At 42.9% G+C, this 24,831-nt stretch overlaps 1 protein-coding gene and 1 pseudogene across 2 annotated transcripts in view; one reads left to right on the forward strand and one right to left on the reverse strand.

The window, feature by feature from the left end:
* Positions 1-24,831, forward strand: part of RFX4 (regulatory factor X, 4 (influences HLA class II expression)) — a 160,206-nt gene that overhangs the window by 18,691 nt on the left and 116,684 nt on the right. Inside the window, exon 3 of the mRNA XM_011975596.1 lies at positions 18,226-18,286. Within this exon, the coding sequence (XP_011830986.1) occupies positions 18,226-18,286 (61 nt within the window). The remainder of the gene's footprint in view (positions 1-18,225; positions 18,287-24,831) is intronic.
* Positions 985-1,897, reverse strand: LOC105536229 (annotated as a pseudogene). The gene has a single exon (XR_001005559.1). The product of XR_001005559.1 is annotated as a 60S ribosomal protein L6 pseudogene (transcript).

Consider the following 24,831-nt stretch of genomic DNA (forward strand, 5'->3'; position numbering starts at 1 on the left):
GATCACTGAGCTTCTTTAATGTGTATGTTGTCTTTCATCAAATTTGCAGATTCTTTGCCATTGTCTCTTCAAATATTTTGTCTTCCTCACTCTTCTCATCTTCTGGAGCTGCAGTTACATGAATATTAGACCTTTGATTATACCTCTTTTTTTATGTTTTGCTCTGGTTTGTCCATCTTCATTCCTTTGTACCTCAGTTTTGTATTTTTTTAATTGACCTGCCTTTCAGTTCTAAATTCCCATTTTCTATCGTGTCTAGTCTTCTATTAAACCCATCCAAGTGATCTTAATTTCAGATATTGTATTCTTCTGTGGTAGGCGGTCCAATTGATTCTTTTCTCATAGTTTCTAAATCTTGATTGATATTCTCCATTTTTCATCTGTTTTGTCCATCATTTCCTCTAATTTGACCATATTTTTCTCTATCTCCTCGAACATATTATCCATAGTTATTTTAAAGTTCCTGTCTGCTAAGTCTAGTATCTGAATTATCTCTGGATCTATTTCTATTATCTGGCTATTTCTTGGATTTCAGGTATTTTTGGTCCTTTTGAGGTTTTTCAATAACACCTCATAGTTTTTTATCCAATACTGGACATTATGGATGCAAAGTTGAAGAGCATTTGGGTGAAGGATGTTAACTTTCTCCAACAAGTATTGAGTTTTGTTCTAGCAGGCAGAGAGAGAGCTAGCAGATCTCCTTAATCTTGTCAAACCTAGTATATTTCGCTTTTGTCTGTACTACTAGGGTATGGTTTTTATTCCTAAAGCCTGGCCTTTCTGGGTGTTTACCAACTTCCCTCTACTTTGACCCAGCTTAGACTCCAACCCTAACCAATTAATGATTGGCTCTTTAGTCTCTAAGCTGCTACTTTCCCCTCAGTTTCTTGGTTTCTCACTCTGCATGTATAGCTTGGAGTGGGCTAAGGATTTGAGCGGTAATTTTAATACAAGTATGTTTGTCTCTTTCTTTTTTTTTTTTTGGTAGTTAGCTATTTAATGAGGTTCTTAAGACATTTAGAACACCAATTTGTGAGGATAAATTCCATTCGTCAGGGCAAACACAGATCGCAGGTAGCCCTGGAGCTGAGGAACAGCTTTGATTTTTGGTAGAATTTGTGAGTCCACAGCTTTCTGATCAGTCTTGCGCTGCTCTGTAATCTCGTACTTCTCTTTTTCTATGTAGAAGATCTCACCTTCCTGGTGTCTGGGCTTCCGCAGCTGCTTCTTCTTGAAGTAAGCATCAGTAAGATGTTTTGGGATTTTGATATTGCTGATATCGATTTTGGTTGAGGTGGCAATGACAAATTTCTGGTGTGTTCTTTGTAGAGGAACTTGATTGAGGACCAGAGGTCCAGTCACAAGTAACTAGCCACTAGCCAGCTGCTTCAGGAAAACCACGCTCTTGCCCCTGTGGTGTCCAGTGAGGATGATCAGAATGGTCCCGGGGGTAATGCTGGCTCGCAGTTTTCTCACGTGCTGACTGAAGGGTTTTTTGCCGTGGCTCAACAGCTTTCGAGGCACATCTTCGGTAGGATAATATCTAGGCATTTTGGGAAGTTTAACCACCCGGGTACCGCCGTTCTTGTCACCACCAACTGGTTTTGTAAGAGGTGCAAGAACCTTCTCCTTCTTTTTCTTTTCAACCTTGGATTTAGCGGCTGAGTACTTCCTCTTCTACATGGCCTTTCTGGAATACATGGCAGATCGGGAATACCTGCCAATTCCTCTGACAAGGACAGGGTTGCGGCTGCAATGGGGCTTCCCCTTCTTGGGCTTCTTAGCCTTGAGGTTACCCTTTTTCACCTTGCCACCAGCATCAGCCTTCTTGGCTTCCGGTTTCTTCTCTTTAGTATCTGGCTTCTCAACTTTTTCACCCGCCATCTTGCAAGATGGGAAAGAGGTGTCTCTTTCTTTAAAGTTCTCTTCTCTTTGGGATTTTGCTCCTTAGATATTAGCTACTCTGTTATCCCCAAACTCTCCTTAGCTCAATAGACTATACTCTTTGCTTGGGTTCTATTTCCCAGTGTAGCAATTTGGAAAGATCTTTCAGGAAAACGCCAAGGTGACTGTAGAGCTTACTTGTGGTGCTTCCTTTATTTCAAGGCTTGTAGTTCCTCTAGTCCTGTCTGCATTTATTGCTCTCCAATGTTTTCAAATAGCTATTTGTATATTTTCTAGCTTTTACAATTTGGTGGGTGAGTTAATCTAGTGCAAGCTACTTTATCATGGAGGGAACTGGAAGTCTGATTATCAACAACTCTTAGACAAGGAAATTGAGACCTAGAGAAGTGACGTGCCTTTCTAAGATTATACAAGAAGTCAATACCAGTGCTAGATCTAGAACATGGGCCACCTGACTCTTGTCCAGATAAAAGAATAAAGGAGTTTCAGTTCACATTTTGCATTTATTTTCAAAACACAAAGATCACATTTTAAAAAGTCCCACAAGTTTAAAAGTTATGTGTACATATATTTGGAAAAATATCTGAGGAAAGAAAATAATTGCCTCTAATCCCACTATGTAGAGATAACCACTCTTGATGTTTTTGTGTTTCCTTCCAGTCTTTTTTCTAAGAATATATTGTTAAGCAAAATTATATATATATATTTATTTATAGTTAATATGTATATATAGCTATCATTTACTGAGCAATGAGAAGTGCTTTAATTCCATGATCTCATTTCTTTCTCACAATAGTCCAAAGAGGCGGCTTATGATTATGAGCTTTACTTCCATGTGTAGAAATTGAAGCTCAAGCCTACTTGCATTCAAATTCCCCTCAAGTCCTTAGCCCACTCCAAATTGCTTCTTTTTTTGAGATGGAGTCTCGCTCTATTGCCAGGCTGGAGTACAGTCATCTCAGCTTACTGCAACCTCTGCCTCTCGGGTTCAAGCAGTTCTCCTGCCTCAGCCTCCTGAGTAGCTGGGACTACAGGCACGTGCCACCACATCCAGCTAATTTTTGTATTTTTAGCAGAGATGGGGTTTCACCATGTTGGCCAGCATGGTCTCGATCTCTTGACCTCGTGAACTGACTGCCTTAGCCTCCCAAAGTGCTGGGATTACAGGCGTGAGCCGCTGCACCCGGCCCAAATTGCATTTTTCCCCTCTAGCAGATGTCAAGAATCTTGCCCAAAGTCACATAGCTGTTAAGTGGTAGAGTTGAGATTTGAACTTAGGTCTATATGTCTGCCTTTCAGCATTAGTCTTTTATAGTGTTTTTTGCACTTGTCTGCCTCTCAGAAAGTAATAAACCGTCATGTTTCAAAGACTTGGCATTGGAGATTTCATAATTTGCCAGTAGGAACACCAAGAGTAGAGCTCATCACCCCCATTTAGTGACTGATCTGATGTGTCAATATTTGATTGTGCCTTGTCATCTCCTTTACTAGACTAGAAAGCCCCAAGAAGGCAGGAATGTTGTGTGGTTTACTGTTGTAACCCCGGTGCTTACTACAGGACATGGTTGAAGTTTTAAAAATTACTTATGAGGGGCGGGGCGCGGTGGCAAGACGGGCGGATCACGAGGTCAGGAGATCCAGACCATCCTGGCTAACACGGTGAAACCCCGTCTCTACTAAAAAATACAAAAAACTAGCGGGGCGAGGTGGCGGGCGCCTGTAGTCCCAGCTACTCAGGAGGCTGAGGCAGGAGAATGGCGTAAACCCGGGAGGCGGAGCTTGCAGTGAGCTGAGATCCGGCCACTGCACTCCAGCCTGGGCAACAGAGCAAGACTCCGTCTCAAAAAACAAAAATTACTTATGAGGAAAAAACCACTCTGCTTTAGCATGTTAAGAATGCTTTGACCTGTGGTCCCAGCTACTCAGGAGGCTGAGTTGGAAGGATTGCTTGAGCTGGGGAGGTGGAGGTTGCAGTGAACCAAGATCATGCCACTGCACACCAGCCTGTGTGACAGAGTGAGACCCCATCTCAAAAAACAAAAATCCAAAAGAATGCTTTGGATTTTAAGAGACAGAAACCTGATGGTTTAAATGATGTAGGTATTTATTATTTTATTTAACCAAAGACGGGAAGGATGAGGTTCCAGGGTTTATTCAACAGTTCAACATCCTTCAGGACCCAGGCTCTTTATGTCTTTCTGCTGAGTCCCCTACATTGTTGGTATTTTGTCCCCGTGTTAGTACTTCATAATCACAAGGTAGCTGCTGCAGGTCCAGGCATCAGGTCCACATTTAAGACAGGAAAATGGAACAAGGGGAGGTGCCAGTTACTTTTCTTCTTGTGTGTCTCTCTTTTATCAGAAAACAACAAAATCTTTCCCAGAAGCCCCCAGTAGACTTATTTTATGTTGTTTTTGTCCAGAACTCTATCATTTATAGCTGAAAGGGAGGATGAAAGAGAATTTGTCCAAAGAATAAGATTATGATAACTAGACTGACCACATATCAAATCTAGCCTGTGGGCTGTTTTTATACATCCCATGATCTAATAATTTTTTTCATTTTTATTTTATTTTACTTTATTTTTTGAGATGGAGTCTCACTCTGTCACCAGGCTGGAGTGCAGTGTTGTGATCTTGGCTCACTGCAACCTCCGCCTCCCGGGTTCAAGCAATTCTCCTGCCTTAGCCTTCCGTGTAGCTGGGACTACAGGAGCTCACCACCATGCCCAGTTAATTTTTGTATTTTTTTTTTGGTAGAGATGGGGTTTCACCATGTTGGCCAGGATGGTCTCGATCTCTTGATATCGTGATCCGCCTGCCTCGGCCTCCCAAAGTCCACCGCGCCTGGCCTTTATTTTCATTTTTAAAGAGTGTGTGTGGAGGTTGGGGGGAAGAAGAAGAAAAGGAATAGACTGTGTGTGGCTCACAGGGCCTAAAATATTGACTATCTGGCTCTTTGCAGAAAAAGTTTACCAACTCTTGGCTTAGAAAAATCATGGTTTACCTCTTGGGCTATCATAATATTGCCTTGGATAAAACTGGGGTTTGATTAGCAAGCAGGAAAAAATGAACAATTGGCTATTGGGTGGCCTGCCATAGAATGTATCCCTGGACCAGGCCAATGGAAAAAAATGCCTTCTCGGGGTGTGATTTGAGATAGGTCAACATTCTGCCTACTGAGAGGACTTCTTTTGCTGGCATGAACCTTTCAGTATCAGCACCAAGGACCTGGTCAAAATGAAAATGTGCTGCTCGGAATGGGAGACTATTCAGTTTGTTAGCCTAGAATAAAAGAGTATGAGATTTTGTGGATCATCTTGGCCCAACTCTCCTGTTTTACAGTTAAGGAAACTAAGGCTCAGAGAAGGGATGTGATTTGCCAGAGATCACACTCCTAGTTAGTGTCAGAATCAGGACTGTTACTGAGGCCTTCTGATATCTGTCAAATGCTCTGTTATATCCGCTTAGCAACCCAGAAAAGATTAATTTAGTTGATTCGCTAGAGACTCAGTGAGTGTGAGGAAATGTGATATGGGACTGATATTTTTTGATGGAATGCAGTTGGAAAGAAAACCCTGGACCAGTGGGATCAAGTCCTAAATGCCTGATAGGTGAAGAAACCGAGCAAGAGTGGATGGGTTATTTGCCATAATTCAGGTCTTATGAGTTCTCACTTCCAACCTAAACAATTGCATTTTTCCACTAGCAGATGTCAGTAGATATGTACGCTTCTGATGGCATACTCACCAACAAACAGGAGGATTGTGACTGTAAAATATTAAAAAGTCAGTGACTATTGGAGCATCATATCCAGAGAGGAAAGCTCAGCAGTGTGGATTGGACAGAGTTGTATGGGTAGAACAGAAGTTTCTGCAACAGTTGGGCCCAGAAGATTCCCTGAGCACCTACTACATGCTAGACTCTATGGAAATCCCAAAATTATGTAAGGAAAGAAAGAGGAGGGAGCCAATATTAAAATATATTCAGCACCAGGCAGTATGCTGGGCATAATCACAACCATGATTTCTTTTAATCCTCTGGAGGGAAAGTATTTTTTCTCCCCATTTTACAGATGAAGAAACTGAGATTCAGAGATTATGTGACTTATTCAATGTCATAGCAAGTAAGTGGTAGAGTTAAGACTTGAATTTAGAGCTATCTGATTTTATTGCTGGCTCTCTTTCGACTACATAAACTGTCTTTTCCATGGATCCCTGCTCTCAATGAATTTTCAATCGAGAAAAGAAGTTAAGGCACATACTTGAATATTCATAATGCAAGGCCATATGTGATCGACTTCATTCAAAGGATATGAGGTGTACTTAAGACCTTGCCAAACCAAGTGTGGTACTGACCTAGAGCATAGACCTTCCTGGAAGCTTATTAGGAATGCAATATTTTAGGCCCATCCCAGACTCATTGACACATGCTCTGTATTTTAATAATACTTGCAGGTGATTTACTAATTATACACGCTGAAGTTTGGAGAGGTCACGAGATTGGAAGGTGACTCTGGGGAAGGCATTTTGGAGGAGGTGACATTTGTCTTGGCCCTCAAAGGATCCATGTGGTTCCTGCAGTGATGGGAAAATGGGGGAGGCAGAAAGCTACGAGACTGGTCTTGAGCTTGGAGAGTTTTCCAGGTTGGCTTGAGCAGAGAGGTTGAAGAATCATGGCAAACAGGGCTAGGAATGAGTTTGGGCCACATCACTGAGGGACCTGAATTCCAAACAAGGAGTCTAGAATTTGAGGTCTGAGGTGTCACTGAAGGAGCTGGCTGAGGAGTGACAAATCAAAGTGGTGTTTTCAGAAGGTTGGTGTGGAGGTTCTATGCAGGTGGATTCAAGCCAGGAAGACACATCAGGGCTGCTACCTACTCCAAGTTTGAGGCCTTAGACTAGGCTGGTGTTAGAGGGTTGGAAGAAATTAGAGAAACTGGGAGGATAGGTTCAACAGGAGAAACCTCCTGGGTCACTTGCAAAGAATTGGATTGCCCCCATGGGGTGTCTGCTGCAGTTTTAGTGCTGGCTGGGAACCCAGGGTTGAGACTGCTAGCTGGCTGGCGCAGCCCCAGTGTTTAGGCTGTGATTTAAGATGGCCTCCTTGGCTCCTCCCGTTCCTCACCTCTGTGCCCACAGTGTCATCAAGGGCTGCCCATTCTGCCCGCAGTGTCAGCCTATCTGTCCTTTCTTCTCCAGCTGACCTTCCCCACTCCTCTGGGGAAGAAGGACGTACTGCTTCCTCTGGGCTTCGAGCACACTGCCAGGCCAGGGCCCCTCCACCCTCCATTTAGTCTCTCCATGGGGCCAAAACATCTTGAGGGGAAGGCACTGTGTCTGACTGTATCTCACCAACACTTAACATAGTAGGGCCTGGTACATGGTAGGTGCTCAGTAAGCATATGGATATTAGGAAAACAAAATAGACCATAAAGCCTCACTAGATTATGGGTGTTTATAATTTGCTTTCAGTTTTTGGCACTCCAGGAGCACTTATCCATTTGAGTAGATTCTTCCTTTGGATGCCCCTCCCCTATAGGATCTTTTTAATTTGTTCATACTTAAAAGTTAGAATAGTTTTGAATAGATTATACAGCCATATGGTCCAACAATCAAAATGCTGTAAAAGGTACTCATTGAGAAGTCTTGGTCTCACCCCCATCTTCCCCTGCAACCCTCTACTCCAGCTTCCTAGTAATAAACACTTTTGTTTATCATGTATTCTTCGAGTATTTCCTTATGCAAATGAAAAATTCAAATATGTGTTCCTTTTTTTTTTTTTTTTTTTGAGACAGAGTCTTGCTCTGTAACCCAGGCTGGAATGCAGTGGTGCCATCTTGGCTCACTGCAGCCTCCATCTCCCAGGTTCAAGCGATTCTCCTGTTTTATCCTTCTGAGTAGCTAGGATTACAGGCATGCACCACCATGCCCGGCTAATTTTTGTGATTTTGTAGAGGCAAGGTCTTGCCATATTGGTTAGGCTGTTCTCAAACTCCTTACCTCAAGTGATCTACCTGACTCGGCCTCCCAAAGTACTGAGATTACAGGCGTGAGCCACTGTGCCCAGCCATTTGTTACTTTTTTAACACAAAAAAGTGGCATACTATATGCACTGTGTTGTGACTTGCTTTTTTCACTTAATAATAAAAACCAGAGTGTTCCATATCAGTAAGAATATAGAAAGTGTCCTCATTCTTTTTTGGTTTTCATCTTAAAAAAAAAAATACTTGCATAGTATCCCATTGTGACGATGCATTCTAATTTAGTTATCCAGATAAACGCCTGCACTGTTTCCAAACTTTTGCTGCTACAGACAAGCTGCAACAAATAACCTTGTGTATGCATCGTTTCAGATGTGTCCAGGTATAGCTGTAGGATCAGTTCACAGACCTGGGGCTGCTGGATAAAGGGTACATGGGATTTCAGTAGATTCTGCCAAATGACCTTCCATACAGAGAAGCCCTGGGTTTTGTTTGTTTGTTTTGTTGTTTTGTTTAGTTTTTGTTTTTGAGATAGGGTCTTTCTCTGTCACTCAGGCTGCAATGCAGTGGTGCAATCACGGCTCACTGCAGCCTCAGCCTCCCAGGCTCAGGTGATGGCTCCCACCTCAGCCTTCTGAGTAGCTGGGAGTACAGGTGTGCACCACCATGCCTGGCTAATTTTTTATAGAGATGGGGTTTTACCATGTTGCCAAGGCTGGTCGAACTCCTGAGCTCAAGCAATTTGCCCACCGTGGCCTCCCAAAGTACTGAAATTACAGGCATGAGCCACCGTGCCCAGCCTTTCCAGCTAATTTTCAAAATTTTTTTGTAGAGACGGAGTCTTACTATGACCCTCCTGCCTCAGCCTCCCAAAGTGCTGGGATTATAGGTGTGAGCCACTGTGTCTGGCCAGGAGGCACGGTTCACTCTCCCCCTGCAAGGTGGGAGGGTACCTGTTTCCCATTAGCTTCACAGCAGAGTTGCGTGGTTGTGATTTGGATTTTTGCCAATCTGATAAGTAAGAAATGTCATCTTGGTGTAATTTCTATGTTCATTGGTTAAAACTGACCATCTTTCCACCTTTTAAGAGCATTTGTAATTTTTCCATTAACTGTGTGTCACGTGCATCGCCTATTTTTGCTTTTGGTTCTTGGTCTTTTTCCTGCTACTTTTACAGGAGCTCTTTTCTATGGTGGGCAGATGAGACCATTGTCTGTGGAATGATTGCAGTTTTCCCGAGTGAGTCATTATCTTTGTACTCATGTTGTGTTTTTTTTTTTCCCCTCACGCAGAAATTTTGGATTTTTTATGTCATAAAATTTATCAATCTTTTCTTTTATGGCTTTTTGATTTTGTATCAAAGTTAGACAGCCTCTTTCCCACTCCAAGATTATGAAGGAATTCACCCAGAGGAGGAAAGAGGAAGCAGGTGTGGGCCCCTCACAGCAAATGCTGCCAACATCACAGTTTTGTTTGGGATTTAGCCCCGTTCCCACGGGGGAGAAGGGTTTGCTGCCAGAGGCTGATGCCCACTGCCAAAGGCCTGGGTGCCAGGCACCCTGCTCATCAGCTGGTGCCCTTTGCAGGGGCTGGAAAGGAGGTGAATGAGGGGAAATGAAACCTTTGGCAGCCCCATGTTCCCAACAGGTGAGGTCTGACCAGGTGCAGCCAGGTCAGTATAATGAAAGGAAATAGAATTAGAACTTTGAAGTGAAATTTGAGACTCACATAAACTTGAACCTTTCCTGGGATTTGAAAAGAAGTAATTAATTTAGAAATGTGCTTCCTCAATGTTAAACTCTGCCACACTGGCTCCAGGCAAGAAATATTCTAGAATAGATTCCCAAGTGTGAATTCATTTGACATGGAGGCAGAAAAGAAATGATGAGGCAGATAATAACTTCTCTAAAATCTTCAGTCCAGTACTACGAGTTTGAAGACAGAATGAGGCTCATAAATGTTTGGGTCTGGGGAGGTTTTGAAGTCAACTAGCCTGGGTCCTTGTCTTTGTTCTGCCACTCACTGTGTGACCTCAGACAAATTCCTTCACTTCTCTGAGCCTTAGTTTCTTCCTCTGTAAATGCGGATAATACTAATAATTAGGACTAACATTGATTAAGCACTAAGTACACTAAGGCCCTGCATTTGATGTTTCACATGTGTTAAACTGTTCACTTTCTAGGGCAGCTGTGAAAGCTAAATGCCGTACCATGAAGAGCTTTCCACAGTGCCTGGCACAATATAAGTCCTTAATAAACATTCCCCGGTAGTACTGCAGTTTTGTGTGTTACTGAAATCATATGTTTTGTATATGAACATTTAATATATGAAATCATGTTTTTTGTATGTTACTGAATCACTCCACTTTTAATTGTGATGTCATTTTATTCATTCACTCATTCCACAAATGCTTCCTGAGCCCCTACCACATGTGGGTGCTGGAGACCCAATGGTGAGCAAGGTCTGCACCCTGCAGAGCTTACAAGCTAACAAGGCAGGCACAGTGGTCAGTGCTGCAGACTGAATGTCTGTATTCCCCCCAAATTCAAATGTTGAAGCTCTAACCCCCAATGTGATGGTATTCGGAGATGAGGCTTTGGGGAAGTGTTAGGTCATGAGGGCTCAGCCCTTGTGAATGGGATTAGTGTCTCCTTATAAAAGAGGCCCCAGAGAGCTCCCTCACCCCTTCTGCCATGTGTGAACACAGGGCGAGAAGACAGCTGTCTTTGAACCAGGAAGCAGACCCTCACCAGACACCAAATCACTGATGCCTTCATCTTGGACTTCCAAGCCTCCAAAACTATGAGAAATCAATTTCTGTGTTTAAAACCACCCAGTCTATGGTATTTTGTTACCGCAGCCTGAATGGATTAAAACGATCCATGGGCAGCAACCATGGGGACTTTGCTGGGGAGCAGTCAGGTGCTGAGGGAGCACAGAGTGAATAACCCTCCCAGCTGCAGAGCTTGCCAAACCTCACGGACAGGGTGGGGAGCCAGCCACATGGTCCCTCTGGAGAAGCAATAGCAATTATAGGAACAGGGAACACTTAGATAGCAAGTCCTTTGAACCAGAAGTGGTTCAATTAATACGATAGCGGTATGAGGTTGGTCCTATTATTATCCCTATTTTACAGATAATGAAACTGAGGAACCAAAATGGTGTTCAAGGTCACATGGCTAATAAGTAGTGGAGCTGGGATTTGAGCCTGGAAATTTGGCCCCAGAGTTTATATTGGGGGTAGATGCAGAGAGGAGAGCAGAGATGCTCACTACTGGGAACTGGACTGAGATCCCTGCACCGTGTTAGGAATCATTACTGCAAAGTGGGAGCAGAACAGAGTGGCAAGAAGACCAGGCGCCAGGGCAGCATCTTGGCAGGAGCTTTTTTTTAAAGCAGACTGTAGCTCTCCAGCCTTGGCAGGACCAGCAGGGGGGCACTGCAGGGGGGCACTGCAGGTGTGCCTGCGAATGGCTCCAGGAATCCTGCTGGCCTGAAATGATGCTTTACGGATGAATCTTGTTTGGTTCAAGGCATTTCTCCCAGTGAAAATGAAAAGGCATTTGGCAGGACCAGTTCCTAAAGTCTCTATCAACTATGGCTGTTTCCATTTACCTAAAATGTGTTCCCCTACTCTCTACTCTCTTTACCTAGGTAAGGTTCTTGCTCCTCCTCAGATCCCCAAGCCAGGCTCACACCCTACATTTGGTGCTGCTATAGCATTCTGGACCTGCACTTCACAGCTCTTGCCTAGGACTTACTTTTAAAGTTTGGGGTTTCTTTTTGTTTTGTTTTGTTTTGTTTTAATTTTACTTTACTTTTGAAATCGGGTCTTGCCATGTTGCCCACGCTGATCTCGAACTGCTGGGCTCAAGTGATCCTCCCAGATCAGCCTCTCAAGTAGCTGGGACTATAGGTGCGTACCACTGTACATGACTTGGACTTACATTCAATTGGCTGATAATTTATGACCTCAAGACAGCAGTGACTATGTCTGCTTTTTCTTACCCTTTAACACCTGTCATGGGGCTGAAATGTAGTAGACACTCAATGAATATCTGATGAATGAGTAAATAAATAGCCAGCACTTCAGGAGAACTAAGATAGAGAGCCATCAAATAGGAGGGTCAGGCCTGGGTGTGACACACCTCCTACTTTAGAAGAAAAGGGCTGGGCATTCAGACCCTGGGCACAAAGTTGCCAGTGATCTAAGGAAAGGAGCCAGCAGAGGTGGACAGCACCTGTTTGGTGACTGAGCTGGAGGGCCCACATTGGCTTTGGGGTAGACCAGTTCTCTTCTAAACACTATCTGTAGTCACTGGATTGCTGAGCACCTAGTGAGGTCCTGTCTGCATTCACCAGCTACATGGCCTCATGCAATTATTCATCCTCACCAAAGCTCTGCTTCCTTATTTATAAAATGGGGATATAACATTTCTTCATAGCAATATTTGGAGGAATAAAATGAGGTAGCATATGAAAAGTGATGTGCAGTCCCTGGCCTAAGTACTTGACCAATGAGTGCTATTATTAGTATGGCATTTTTAAAAACTGTTCTTGTTCTAGTTCTTAACATATTATATTTAATCCTCAAAACATCCTTGTGACATAAGTTATGATTCACATTTTTTTAGATAAGGGCCTTCAGGCTTGGATGAGTCAAGTTGCCGCTCAAAGTCCACACAGTTGGGGGCAATGCTGGAATTTAAACCCATGTCTGCTTGTCCTCAAAGCCAAGTTCTTTTTATTCACTGATACTCAGAAATGGGGCCATAACAAAATTTAGCTGGGAAAAAAATCTTATATAACAAAGGCAGTATTGCCTGAGTGGGAGACACTGCTATGGAATCCCAGAACAGGGAGCTTCCCTGGCTCCACCAATGGGACCACGTGCATCTTCCCTGGGCTCCAGGTCCCAGTTCCTTGCCTTTCCTCCTGCTGCTTCTGTCTCTTGGAGTACCCTCTCCCTTGGTGGCCTCCTCCCAGAGTCTGACGTGTCCTCTTCAAAATGAACAGGGCAGGTTACAAACTAGGATGGACTGTATGACCCTCACATGTTTTAAGCGTAGATATGTATGTGTTTGTGTGTGAAAGAACCCTGAAAAAAGACGAGGCAAATAGGATAAAAAGGTAACAGTCGTTCCCTCTGTTGAGAGGGGCTTGGATTCTGAGATATTTTCTCCATACTTTCTTCATTTTAAAAAGATGAACATGCATTACTTTTGTGAATATAAAACAACATTATCTTTTAAAAACCTCAACCATCCCTTCAGGGCTCAGCTCAAGTGCCGTCTCCTATATGGAGCTGTGACGTCCCCTGGTGTGTGTTTGCCTTGTGAGGTCCTTGGCGATGCGGTTGTCTTTGCCCCTGTAAATCTTCCATAGCAGCAGATCCCAGCAGACAGAATTGCTCAAACGCCCCCTGGCCGGCCAGGCAGAGCCAAGGGCAACCTTTCTTCGCAGACGGCTAGCTCATTTCACTTCATCCTCCCAACAACGTTTTGAGGTAGGGCTTATTATTATCCTCCGTTTAGAGACGACTGTCTTAAGACTTAAACGGGATAATTAGATTGTTAAACATCACATTCCATGCTCACCTGGATCCACTCTGCCACATCCAGCAAAGACCCATGCTGCAGCCACCTTGCTTCTGGGAAAGTGACACAATCTGTCAGGTCCCTTGTCTTTATCTGCTCTCACCTTCCCCACCCTACTCCTGACTTCCATCCCACCTTACCCCCGTCTGGCTCCCATCTCTGACTCACTCCAGGACACGGCTCACCTATCACTTCCTCCAGGGAACCTTCTCTGACAAGCTCTGCTTTTTCATGTAGTCTGGGTTGGCCAACTCCTCCGTGCCTACCTGTATCACAGCACTTACCACTTCTTGCTGAACTTGTCCTCTGTCTCCTCTGCCTTTCTCTTTCCCCAACTAAACTCAAGGGCAAGAGTTTAATTTCTTTCTCTGTGGTGACTAGTTGGCACAAATAAGGTATTCAATAAATATTTGTTGAACAAATTAATAGGATTCTTATAATTGCCATAGAAGATGACCTTTTTACAAACGAGGAAAAATGAAGCTCGAGTAAGTTGAGTGATTTGCTCAGTTCTGGCCGGTTAAGTGTTAGGATTATTCGAATCTAGGTCTTTTGACAACCTGTCCACGTTGACCAAAATGCTGAAATTTAAAGAAACAAAAATTTAAAACCCCGCCGGTTTTAGGGGGAACAAAAATACTAGCAATGTGCCAGTGCAAGCTAGATAGGGGTAGATTTAGGTTGTTTATATGGTTTTTTTTTTTTGTTTAAAAAAACACAATTAACAATTTGTTGTTGTTGTTGTTTGTTTTTGAGACAGGGTTTCATTCCTGTCACACAGGCTGGAGTGTAGTGGTGTGATCTCTCTGCAACCTCCGCCTCCCGGGCTCAAGAGACTCTGGTGCCTCAGCCACCCGAGTAGCTGGGATTACAGGTGTGCGCCATGATGCCCGGCTAATTTTTGTATTTTTAGTAGAGAGAGGGTTTCACCGTGTTGGGCAGGCTGGTCTCAAACTCCTGGCCTCAAGTGATCTGCCTGCCTCCACCTCCCAAAGTGCTGGGATTACAGGCGTGAGCCACCGCACCCGGTCCCATGTTTTTTATATAGCCCTTTCTTTCTCTTCGATTATTTGCTTAGTATTATAATTTCTAGAAGTTGGGTTGTGAGGACAAGCAGCTGAACATTTTAGATGGTTCTTAACATTACTGCCAAATTGCATACTAAAAACATTAACACTATCTTCAGGTATAAAGAACTCTGAGAGTGTCAATTTCACCATGTATACACCAGCATCAAAAATTGTCATTATTTAAATTTGCTTTTCCCTCAGAGATATAAGGAATGACTCATTATTTGTTTCCTTTTTATTTCTTTGTGAACAACTGAGGTTGAGTATTGTTCTGTGTACTTAGGTGTTCACTTACCCACATTCTTGTGAGACCCCCATGTTCACGCTCTATATTGTGCTGTTCTTTAAGACTGGAGAAGGCACACTTAACTATTTAAATACTAGGTGGAAGGTGCTGTGCTAGGTCCTGCAGGAGGTAATGCAGCTGACTGAGATACCACCCCTGCCTTCTCACTGAGTTTATGCTTGAGCAGAAGGGGTGGATGTGTACAGAAATAATAATCCAGTCGCCTGAGGGCAGGAGTTTGGCATCAGCCTGACCAACATGGTGAAACCCCGACTCTACTAAAAAATACAAAAATTAGCTGGGCGTGGTTATGGGCACCTGTAATCCCAGCTACTCGGAGGGCTGAGGCAGAAGAATCATCTGAACCTGGGAGGTGGAGGTTGCAGTGAGCTGAGATTGTGCCATTGCACTCCAGCCTGGGCGACAAGAGCAAAACTCCGTCTCAAAAAAAAAAAAAAAAGAAAAGAAATAGTGATCCAGGTGGCTACACAGGACAGCTAAGAGGTGAATAATGTGTTATAGAAGCACAGAGTTAGGATCAATGATTGATTCCTGACTAAGAGAGTATCAAGGAAAGCTTCAAAGAGTTGGTGGCATTTATTCCAGGCTGGAAGGGATGAGAAACATCTATTTAGAAGAACTCCAGGTTGACAAAGCATCATGAACAGGTGTTGAGTCTATGATGTATTTTACATTCCGTTCCTGAGAACATTTAGCATTAGTGTGGTTCGGGTTCTAACCATCAGTTAGAATAGTTTTAGTGGCAGGGAAGAGAATACCCAATGAAAGGAAGTTTTATCAACCGAAGAAACTGTGCTGTCTCATAGAACAGGAGGCAGCCATTGTTTGGGTTGGTTCATCAGAGGCACCACGTGATAATCAGAGCCCCCAAGCTTTCCCTTTTTTTCTCTGCCTTCCTAGGTGTTGACTTTGTCCTCAGATTGTGTTTTTCCCCATCCCAAGTTTGCTGCTTTAATCTAGTTATTGTGTCATCTCAAAGCCACATTCAAAAGTAGAACAGGTGAGAATCTCTCACTCCTTCATTTTATTAGGGAAAAATACTTTTCCCAGAAGCCCTGAGAGAGAGCATCTTCTGAAATGTGATCAGCCTACATCATGTTACATGCTCCACCTAATCCAATCAGTGGCTAGATGACATAAAATTAATTATCATGATTGTCGTAAATGAATCAACATTCACCTTTCTAGGATTTGAAAGGGGGTCACTCTCCTTGAACACACAATCCTCTCTAAACTGGGCTTCTACATATAAGGAAGAAGGTGGGTACATGTAGGTTTTGATTAAGCAACAACAATATCTGCCACAGTGCTTATAAGTAGACATTTAAATCAGAATTACACCAATATTGATACATTTTCATCAATAAGATATTTTCTGGATTCAGCTTTCATGAGCTAATTTTAGAAAAATTTTTCTGTACATCATATGACATTTTCATTTTTTTCCATTTTCATTTTTGTTTTACTTAAACTGTTTTCATAGATACCAATTCTTTTCCATATAAATTTTATGCCATAGATTGATTTCATTTATCTTTTTAATGTCTATATTAAATTTTATTGATAATATTTGTAGGCTTTGACATTATTAGTTTTCTTCTTGAGACTCTTATTTGTCCTAATTATCTTGGGCCAAATTTTGTGAATCAAGGAATTTTATGTTGACTGTTCCTATCAATAATCTTTATTAGGAATTGGATAAGAGACTGATTATATGTGTTTCTTAGTAAATCCATGATGAAATTGTGACAAATTCTTTTTAGAAATGCTAAAAATTAATCTGTTGTTCAGACTGTGGTATTGCAGGGCTCAGCAAATCAGGGTCATGTGAGCCAAATCTGGCCTGATGCTTGTGGGGCTGCAAGCTAAAAATGGTCTTTACAGATCAACTTTTGCAATCTATTTAATAATAGGCAACATTAATTCTAATCCCAATTAGAAGAATGTTACCTACACCCCCAAAATTAATTTAATTCTTCTCATTAATAGACATGTATTACAAAAATTTTATTCAATTATTACTATTACATTGGATTTTTTTTTTTTTTTTTGGATTCTTTCTCTGTTGCCCAGACTGGAGTGCAGTGGCACGATCTTGGCTCTCTGCAACCTCCGCCTCCCAGGTTCAAGTGATTTTCCTGCCTCAGTCTCCTGAGTAGCTGAGATTACAAGTGTGCGCCACCATGCCTGGCTAATTTTTGTATTTTTAGTAGAGACAGAGTTTCACCATGTTGGCCAGGCTGGTCTTGAACTCCTGACCTCAACTGATCCACTCACCTTGGCCTCCCAAAGTGCTGGGATTACAGGTGTGAGTCACTGTGCCTGGGCTTACATTGAATTTTATCAATAAATATTTCATGGAAACTTGTTTTCTCTTCCGTCATATAAATTCTATACAATATTCTTGATTTTTACTATTGGTCCACAAACCCTAAAATATTACTATCAGGTCCTTTATAGAAAATATGTGCTAAACCCTGCTCCATTGCATTGCTAACCCGATTCTTCTCCTGAACACTTACACTTTCCCTACCCTACATTAAGGCTCTGCTTCATTGGGGTTACAAAGAACAAATGGTGAAGAGTTTAGTCTGTTCAGGTTTTCATAACAAAATACCATAAACTGGGTGGGTTATGAACAACAGAGATTTATCTCTCTATTGTTTATTCTCAAAGATTTATTAATTAACAGAGATTTATTCTCCCAGTTCTGGAGGCTGGGAAGTCCAAGATCAAGGCAATAGCAGATTTGGGTGTGGTGAGGGCCCACTTCCTGGTTCATAGATGGCTATCTTCTCACTATCTTCTCTCTGTCTTCTCAGAGGGGAGAAATGGGTATGAGGAAGCTCTCTGGGATCTCTTTCATAAAGACATTAATTTCATTCATAAGACTCATGACTGATCACTTCCTAAAGGCCCCACCTTCAAATATCATCATCATCTTGGGGATTAGGTTTCAACACATAAATTCTGTGGGGGACACAAATATTCAGTCCATAGCAGTGAGTGAGGTCCCTATGTTTTTAGGGTTGAAATTGTAGTCTGTCCTGCTTCAGTTACGAAAATACTGAGTGGATGAATGTGATCACATTGGTCAGTGACAAAGGGAAATGCTCTTCAAACTCTAACACATTGTGTCAAATAAAAACAAAATTGACATAAGAGTTTTAAAATAAAAGTCAATTTTGCTTTTTTTTGTATTAAAGTATGATGAGTCTAACATGTTGGAAAAGCCAAAATATTGTTTCAAAGCATCAACATTTCAGAGAAACATAGTCTTTTGAAACTTGGGAGAGTCGACAGGACTTTTACTTTTTCCTACTGTTTCCTACTGAAGTTAGCTTCTTTTTCTTTCCTTTAACAGATGAGGAAAAAGAAAATAATAGAGCATCCAAGCCCCACTCCACTCCTGCTACTCTGCAATGGTAAGTTTCCATTTTTAGCAAGTTCTCTTTTCAGAGGATGCTCATATCTTCTTACCTATAGGATAGGATATCACTTGGATATTTTAACATTGTCATAACTTGACATCCCACAACCAACATGAAATCTATTTAATTTGCAGTATATGTAAAATGCTCCACTAGCCTTAGATCTAGCCTGGGGATTGGAATTTTCGTATTTTATTTTAGGGTAGATGTTTTTTCTGTTATCCAAACACTGGCAAGGACTGGATTCCCCATGGTGTTATTAATTGATTTTAATAGAATCCATTATTACAATTTATAATAGAAACAGATGTCTGTTGACTCTTACCAATGAACCCTTAATTCATAATTAATTGCAACTATATATAAATATTTTAACATTAATAACACTAACAAGAGTAATCTACTAGAATGGCCTTCTCTTTAATATTCGGCATTCCTGGGCTTGATGAAATATTTAATGATGTTTAAGTGGTTGCCTTTGTTGTTTGATATTTACAGATAAATTCTCCTCTAAAAGCTTTATTTGGAAATTATGTTGTAGCTTTGAACACTAGAGCTCTCTATGAGATTCACCCCATGGAGAATCTTGGCCATTGAAGGCAATTATTGCCCTAGCAGTGCAGCCCAGCAAATATGAAAGAATTAGGAATGAAGGGGAAGGAAAGAGAAATGGGGAAAAGAAAGGAAGGGGTGCATTATATGCACCCCTCCATGCTAGGCACTTTATATATATGCCTCATTTCATTCTCACAATTCTGTGGAGTTGCTATTGTTGTGCCCGTTTAACTGATGAGGAAAATAAAGCTGAACCAGTTAAATCATTTGCCTGAATAGGCACACAGCCAATCAGTGGCAGAGGCAGGAACCTGGCTGGGTCTCTTTAACTGCAAAGCTCATGCTTGGGAAGAAAGGAAAAGAAACATTAGGAAGGATAGAGAAGAGAGGGCAGATCAGAAAAGGAAGCAGATGGGCTTTAATGAGCAAATCATATTAGATTCTCTAGTCTAATCCATCCAGAGGTGAGAGGAAAACAACACTGGGAGAAAGCACTCAGGAGCGTAACTCAATCTTCTCTAACAAGAGCCTCAGCAGTCAGCTTGTTTTGCTTCAAGAATAGCAAAGGTTGTTTTCAAGAGCTCTATTTCCAGCCTTTTGGCTTCTTTCCATCATTTGTTCCTATAGACCTTTTCCTCATTGCATTTCCTGCTTTTTGCTTTATTTAAAATTCGACTTTACTTCTCAGATCAAATCTCCCCCTTCACCCTTCCCTAAGTATTACAGCCACGCAAGTTCCCATAGTGCCAAGACATCGAATGAGGCATCGATGTAAAGGACTTTGGGAGTGAGAGTTTTTAGAAATGCACGGAATTGACAGACTTTTTTTTTTTTTGAGGTGGAGTCTCACTCTGTTGCCCAGGCTGGAGTCCTATGGCGTGATTTTGGCTCACTGCAACCTCCACCCTCCGGGTTCAAGTGATCCTCTTACCTCAGCCTCCCAACTGGCCGGGATCACAGGCACCCGCCAACACACCTGGCTAATTTTTGTGCTTTTTGTAGAGATGCGGTTTCACCACGTTGGCTAGGCTTGAACTCCTGACCTCAGGTGACCCTCCTGCCTCGGCCTCTCAAAGTGGTGGGATTACAGGTGTAAGCCACCACACTCAGCCAACAGACATTCTTGCTTTAATAACCTGAACATGTCATATGTTTCAGAGTAAAACATTTGAAAGGAACTAGAAGAAAATCACCTTGTTCATGTCTATTTTTCTGTGGTTGCAGGACATCTGCCTGGCAACAGTGAGTCTGTAAATGGTGTAGTCTCTGAAATCAAGCTGTCATGGCTTAACTCCCAGCTCTGCCACTTACAAGCTGTGAAATCTTGGGCAAGGTCCTTAACGTCTCTGTGCCTCAGTCTACTCACGTATAAAATGGGGATAGCAATAGTGTCTAGCTCATAGGGTAGTCATGAAGATGAAATCAGTTGTTCCATAGAAGGTGCTTGAACAGCATCTGGCGTGGGGTGGGGGTTCAGTCGATCCCTCAGCTCACACCTCCTTCTGAGACCCACAAGGACAGCCTGGAGCAGGCCCCGTCTCCTCCCTGGCATAGGCACAGCCACATCTCCTTCTATGCTACCTAATTCTGCACAAAATATCTGTTCTTCTAAATAAAGGGTCACATAGATCATTCCAGAAGAAATTTTACTCTCCAAGTCACAAGGTCAGTGAACTGTTTTTAATGATACGTCTATTTTCAAAGCCAAACCAAATTTGGGAATTTGCACATTTTAGCCTTATTCTTATCAAAAGCCATCAAGTTGTTTAAAGAACATTAACGTTTCCTCTAATTATCTTTATATGTTTTAGAATTTCAGTCATTAACTAATTCAAGAAATGTTTACTGAGCACCTGGTATTTGCTAGGTCCTTGTTCTAGGCTCTGGAAATGCAACGGTGGATAAGGTAGACGAAGAAAAGGAGCCAATGATGGGGGAAATAGGGGAAATATCTATATCTACATCTATAGATATAGATATAGGTAGGTAGGTAGGTAGGCAGATAGAGAGAGAGAGAGAGAGAGAGAGAGATTTTTTTTTTTTTGAGACAGAGTTTTGCTCTTGTTGCCCAGGCTGGAGTGCAGTGGCGTGATCTCGGCTCACCGCAACCTCTGCCTCCTGGGTTCAAGTGATTCTCCTGCCTCAGCCTCCCAAGTAGCTGGGATTACAGACATGCATCACCACACCCAGCTAATATTGTATTTTTCGTAGAGACAGAGTTTCTCCATGTTGGTCAGGCTGGTATCGAACTCCGGACCTCATGTGATCCACCTGCCTCAACCTCTCAAAGTGTTGGAATTACAGGTGTGAGCCACCATGCCCAGCTGAAATATATATAGATACAGTTAAACTAATGACACTCAGGGCGCATTAGTTTACGCCTGTAATCCAAGCACTTTGAGAGGCTGAGGTGGGAGGATCACTTGAAGCCAGGAGCTCAAGACTAGCCTGGGCAACATAGTGAGACCCTGTCTCTGCAAAAAACAAAAATCTTAGCTGGGCATGGTGGCATAAACCTGTAGTTTTACCTACTCTGGAGGCTGAGACAGGAGTATGGCTTGAGCCTGGGAGTTCAAGACTGTAGCAGACTGATCGTGCCACTTTACTCGAGCCTGGGTGACAGAGCAAGACCCTGTCTCTATTTTTAAAAATTACTCATGATTGACAGATAAACAAGTAATGTATTAGATAGTGAGAAGCGCTGTGCAGAGACTTCAACTTGGCTAATAGGGTAGTGTCTGAGAGGCTATTTCAGGTTGAGCAGTAAGGGCAAGTTTCTCTGAGAAGGTGACATTTCCGTGGATAGATGTATGACACCATGACAGTGTGAAAACCAGGGACAGGGGAATGTTCCAGGTGGAGAGAACAGCTTCTACAAAGGCCCCACTGTTGTAGGCGGCCTCTCCAGATTGAGCAGAGTTGTGCATACAGGTGGTTTATTAGGACATGTGCCCAGCCTCCACACCCATGGGAGTGTGAGGGACGCTGGATAGACAGAGGGGGTGTTGGGCAGTGAAGAGGTTATCACAGAGGCTTCAGCCAATCCTACAGGGAGTTCTGAGGTGGGGACGGCCCATTAAAGATGACCTGAATCAAAGCAACAGATCCAGGCCTTTATCCCCAGCCCCATTGTGCATCACTGGATACAGGCTGCCCCCAGGGTGGGGTGTAACTTGGGAGAGGCAGTTCCCTTCATGTTTTGCTGAGGGTCACTCCTTGGAAGGATTCAGCCTCCCAGCAGGGGGAACAGTGTCTCAGTGCCCCAGGGCAGTCTGGGCACACACAACATCCACCACTCCTTCCTGGGATGGGAGCAGGCTGAGCTTGCTGAAGGACCAGCGAGAAGGTGACCCATGTGGTTGAAGCATAGCACACAAGGAGGAGAGTGACACAAGATGAGGCGGGAGAAGCGGGCAGGGGAGAGGGTATGGAAGCAGTAAGGAAGAGAAAGTAGGACATTAAACTTAGATAGGAACAGTCATGCTTAAAATGGTGGTGGAGGACGTGTGACCTCCTATGTAAAGCTGCACATGTATCATTTTTTTAAAAATATGGTTTCAGTATAAAAACTTTCTCTCTGAAAAGAGAGTGGATGCACCCTCTATTTTACAAGGAAAAGTGACATAATTTACAGTGTGCCCCCTTTTTGCTCTGGCTGCCATGGGGTTGAGAGCAAAATCTGATGCTTACATACTTTTTCAATCTCTTCTTTCCTTTGTCTAATTTTCTTCTTCTTTTGTAAGCTTAAAAAAAAAAAAAAACAGGATATCAGTAAATTTATCCTGTTGTTCCTTATTGTTCCCCCTGCTGGGAGGCTGAATCCTTCCAAGGAGTGACCCTCAGCAAAACATGAAGGCAACTGCCTCTCCCAAGTTACACCCCACCCTGGGGGCAGCCTGTATCCAGTGATGGACAATTTACTCATATCCTGGGCGCATTTAAAGTATATTTTTGCTTTACTTTTATTTTATTTACACAAGAAATACATTTCCTTGTTAAAAAATTAAAAACATTATAGGTAAGAGTCCAGTCCATTTCTCCTTGTAGTTCTTTGCCTTCTCCTCAAAAGCAACCCTATTACCAGTGAGACATGTGTGTGCATGTGTGCACTTGTGTGTATACATATGTGTAGATATGTATTACAGATATGCATTTGCACACATATGTATCTGTAGAAGTTTCTGAACTGCAGTTTTTAATTTAGCATTGTCTCCTTTATAAAAAGCATGCAGATGTATCACACTAAAAACATGGACCCACAACCTGTTATGCTGTATTGATCCACTACTTGCTTTCTTCCTCAGTAGAATGTCCTGAAGCTACACCTATGGTTCATAAAGAACAACCTCATTTTAACTGCAGCGCAGTGGTCAGCATAAGACAATGGCAGAATTAATGTTGCCATTTCCCCTTTTTTTTTTTTTTTTGAGACAGAATCTTGCTCTGTCACTCAGGCTGGAGTGCAATGGCGTGATCTCGGCTCACTGCAACCTCCGCCTCCCAGGTTCAAGCAATTCTCCTGCCTCAGCCTTCCAAGTAGCTGGGATTACAGGCACACACCGCCATGTCCAGTTAATTTGTGTATTTTGGTAGAGATGAGGTTTTACCATGTTGGCCAGGCTGGTCTTGAACTTCCGACCTCAAGTGATCCAGCCTCCCAAAGTGTTGGGATTACAGGTATGAGCCACCACACCTGGCGCCACTTCCCTTTTGATGAACTTTTAAGTTGTGTTCAAATCTCGTCTTTGCCATTGCAAATAGGGCCTCACAGAACATCTTCGTGTGTGCCCCCTTGGACACCGTGGGAGTGTTTCTTCATGTCTGTATCAAGAAGCAGAATTGCTCCATTAACACCTGAAGTGTTGATGGGATTGCAAAATTGCCCATCAAATGGCTTTACCATTTTATATCTTCATCTGCAGTGCAAAATACTTACAAAACAAAACAGGAACCTAACGCTAAGACAAGCATCTCATTCTCTGAGGCATTTATGTCCTTCATGCTGTGCCCTCTCTCCAGCGGCAGTGGCCAGCTCCTGAGGACAGAGAGCAGGGCAGGCGCAGGAAAGGACACTGGCCGCACCACTAAGGCGCCCGCCACCCGCCTGACAGTGCCGAGCTCTCCTGGGACATTTGGCTTGTTATTGGAATTGGGTTAGGAGCTATTTGCTTCTCCTTCTTCCCCTTCCTTGCCACAAACCTCCTCCCCCTCCCCCTAGAACAAATAACACCGCTCTAAGAACAAATAATACAGCAGCCAAGCAGCCTAAAATAATTGGGGCCACGTGATCTGGAGGCAACTCCCAGCAGAAAACAGGCAAATATTGTCAAATGCCTTCTGCCAAACACTTTCCAGCATCCTCGGTCACGAGGGTTAGTAAATCCCAACTCACTGGGGATGGTGAGCGCTGCTGGAATCCCAGCCGCACAATAACCTCTATTCATGCAGAGAATTTCGAAATGGAAAGCAGCCTGTTCCGCAGTCCCGGCCTACTTGCTGCCAACACATGCCCCCTCTGTGCCCCGCCCTCGCCCGCCACCCTTGCCGCCCTTACCCAGAGCTCCTTGTGCGCCTTCTGGGTGGGGACATTTTCCCTTCCAGCAATTTACCGAAGAAATGAGGCTCTTCCAAAAAGGAGGAGGACAGAAGATCAAATTGTCACTTTCAGCGGGGGGATTGGGGGCAGATTTTCCTTTCTTTTGAAAAAAAATAAATTGAGGACTTGGCTGGTTGACAAGCTATCAATATTCCAAATTAATATGAAACAAAAGAAATTTAGAATTTCTCTTTAGAATGTTCTGGAAGGTCATAGGTAAGAAATTGGGTTTGGCATTGTTCCAAAGAAGAAATACATTGAAGTTTTAGACCAGATCACAGCTGCTAGACCAGACTCATTGGATGTAACCGATAACTGACGTTCTGCACCCGTTTGTGACTTGATTCTTACTCAACAGCGGCAGAACATTGTCTGCTTTCATAATATG

This window comes from Mandrillus leucophaeus, unplaced genomic scaffold (genome assembly GCF_000951045.1).
Source record: "Mandrillus leucophaeus isolate KB7577 unplaced genomic scaffold, Mleu.le_1.0 Scaffold157, whole genome shotgun sequence".
Lineage (NCBI taxonomy): Eukaryota > Metazoa > Chordata > Mammalia > Primates > Cercopithecidae > Mandrillus > Mandrillus leucophaeus.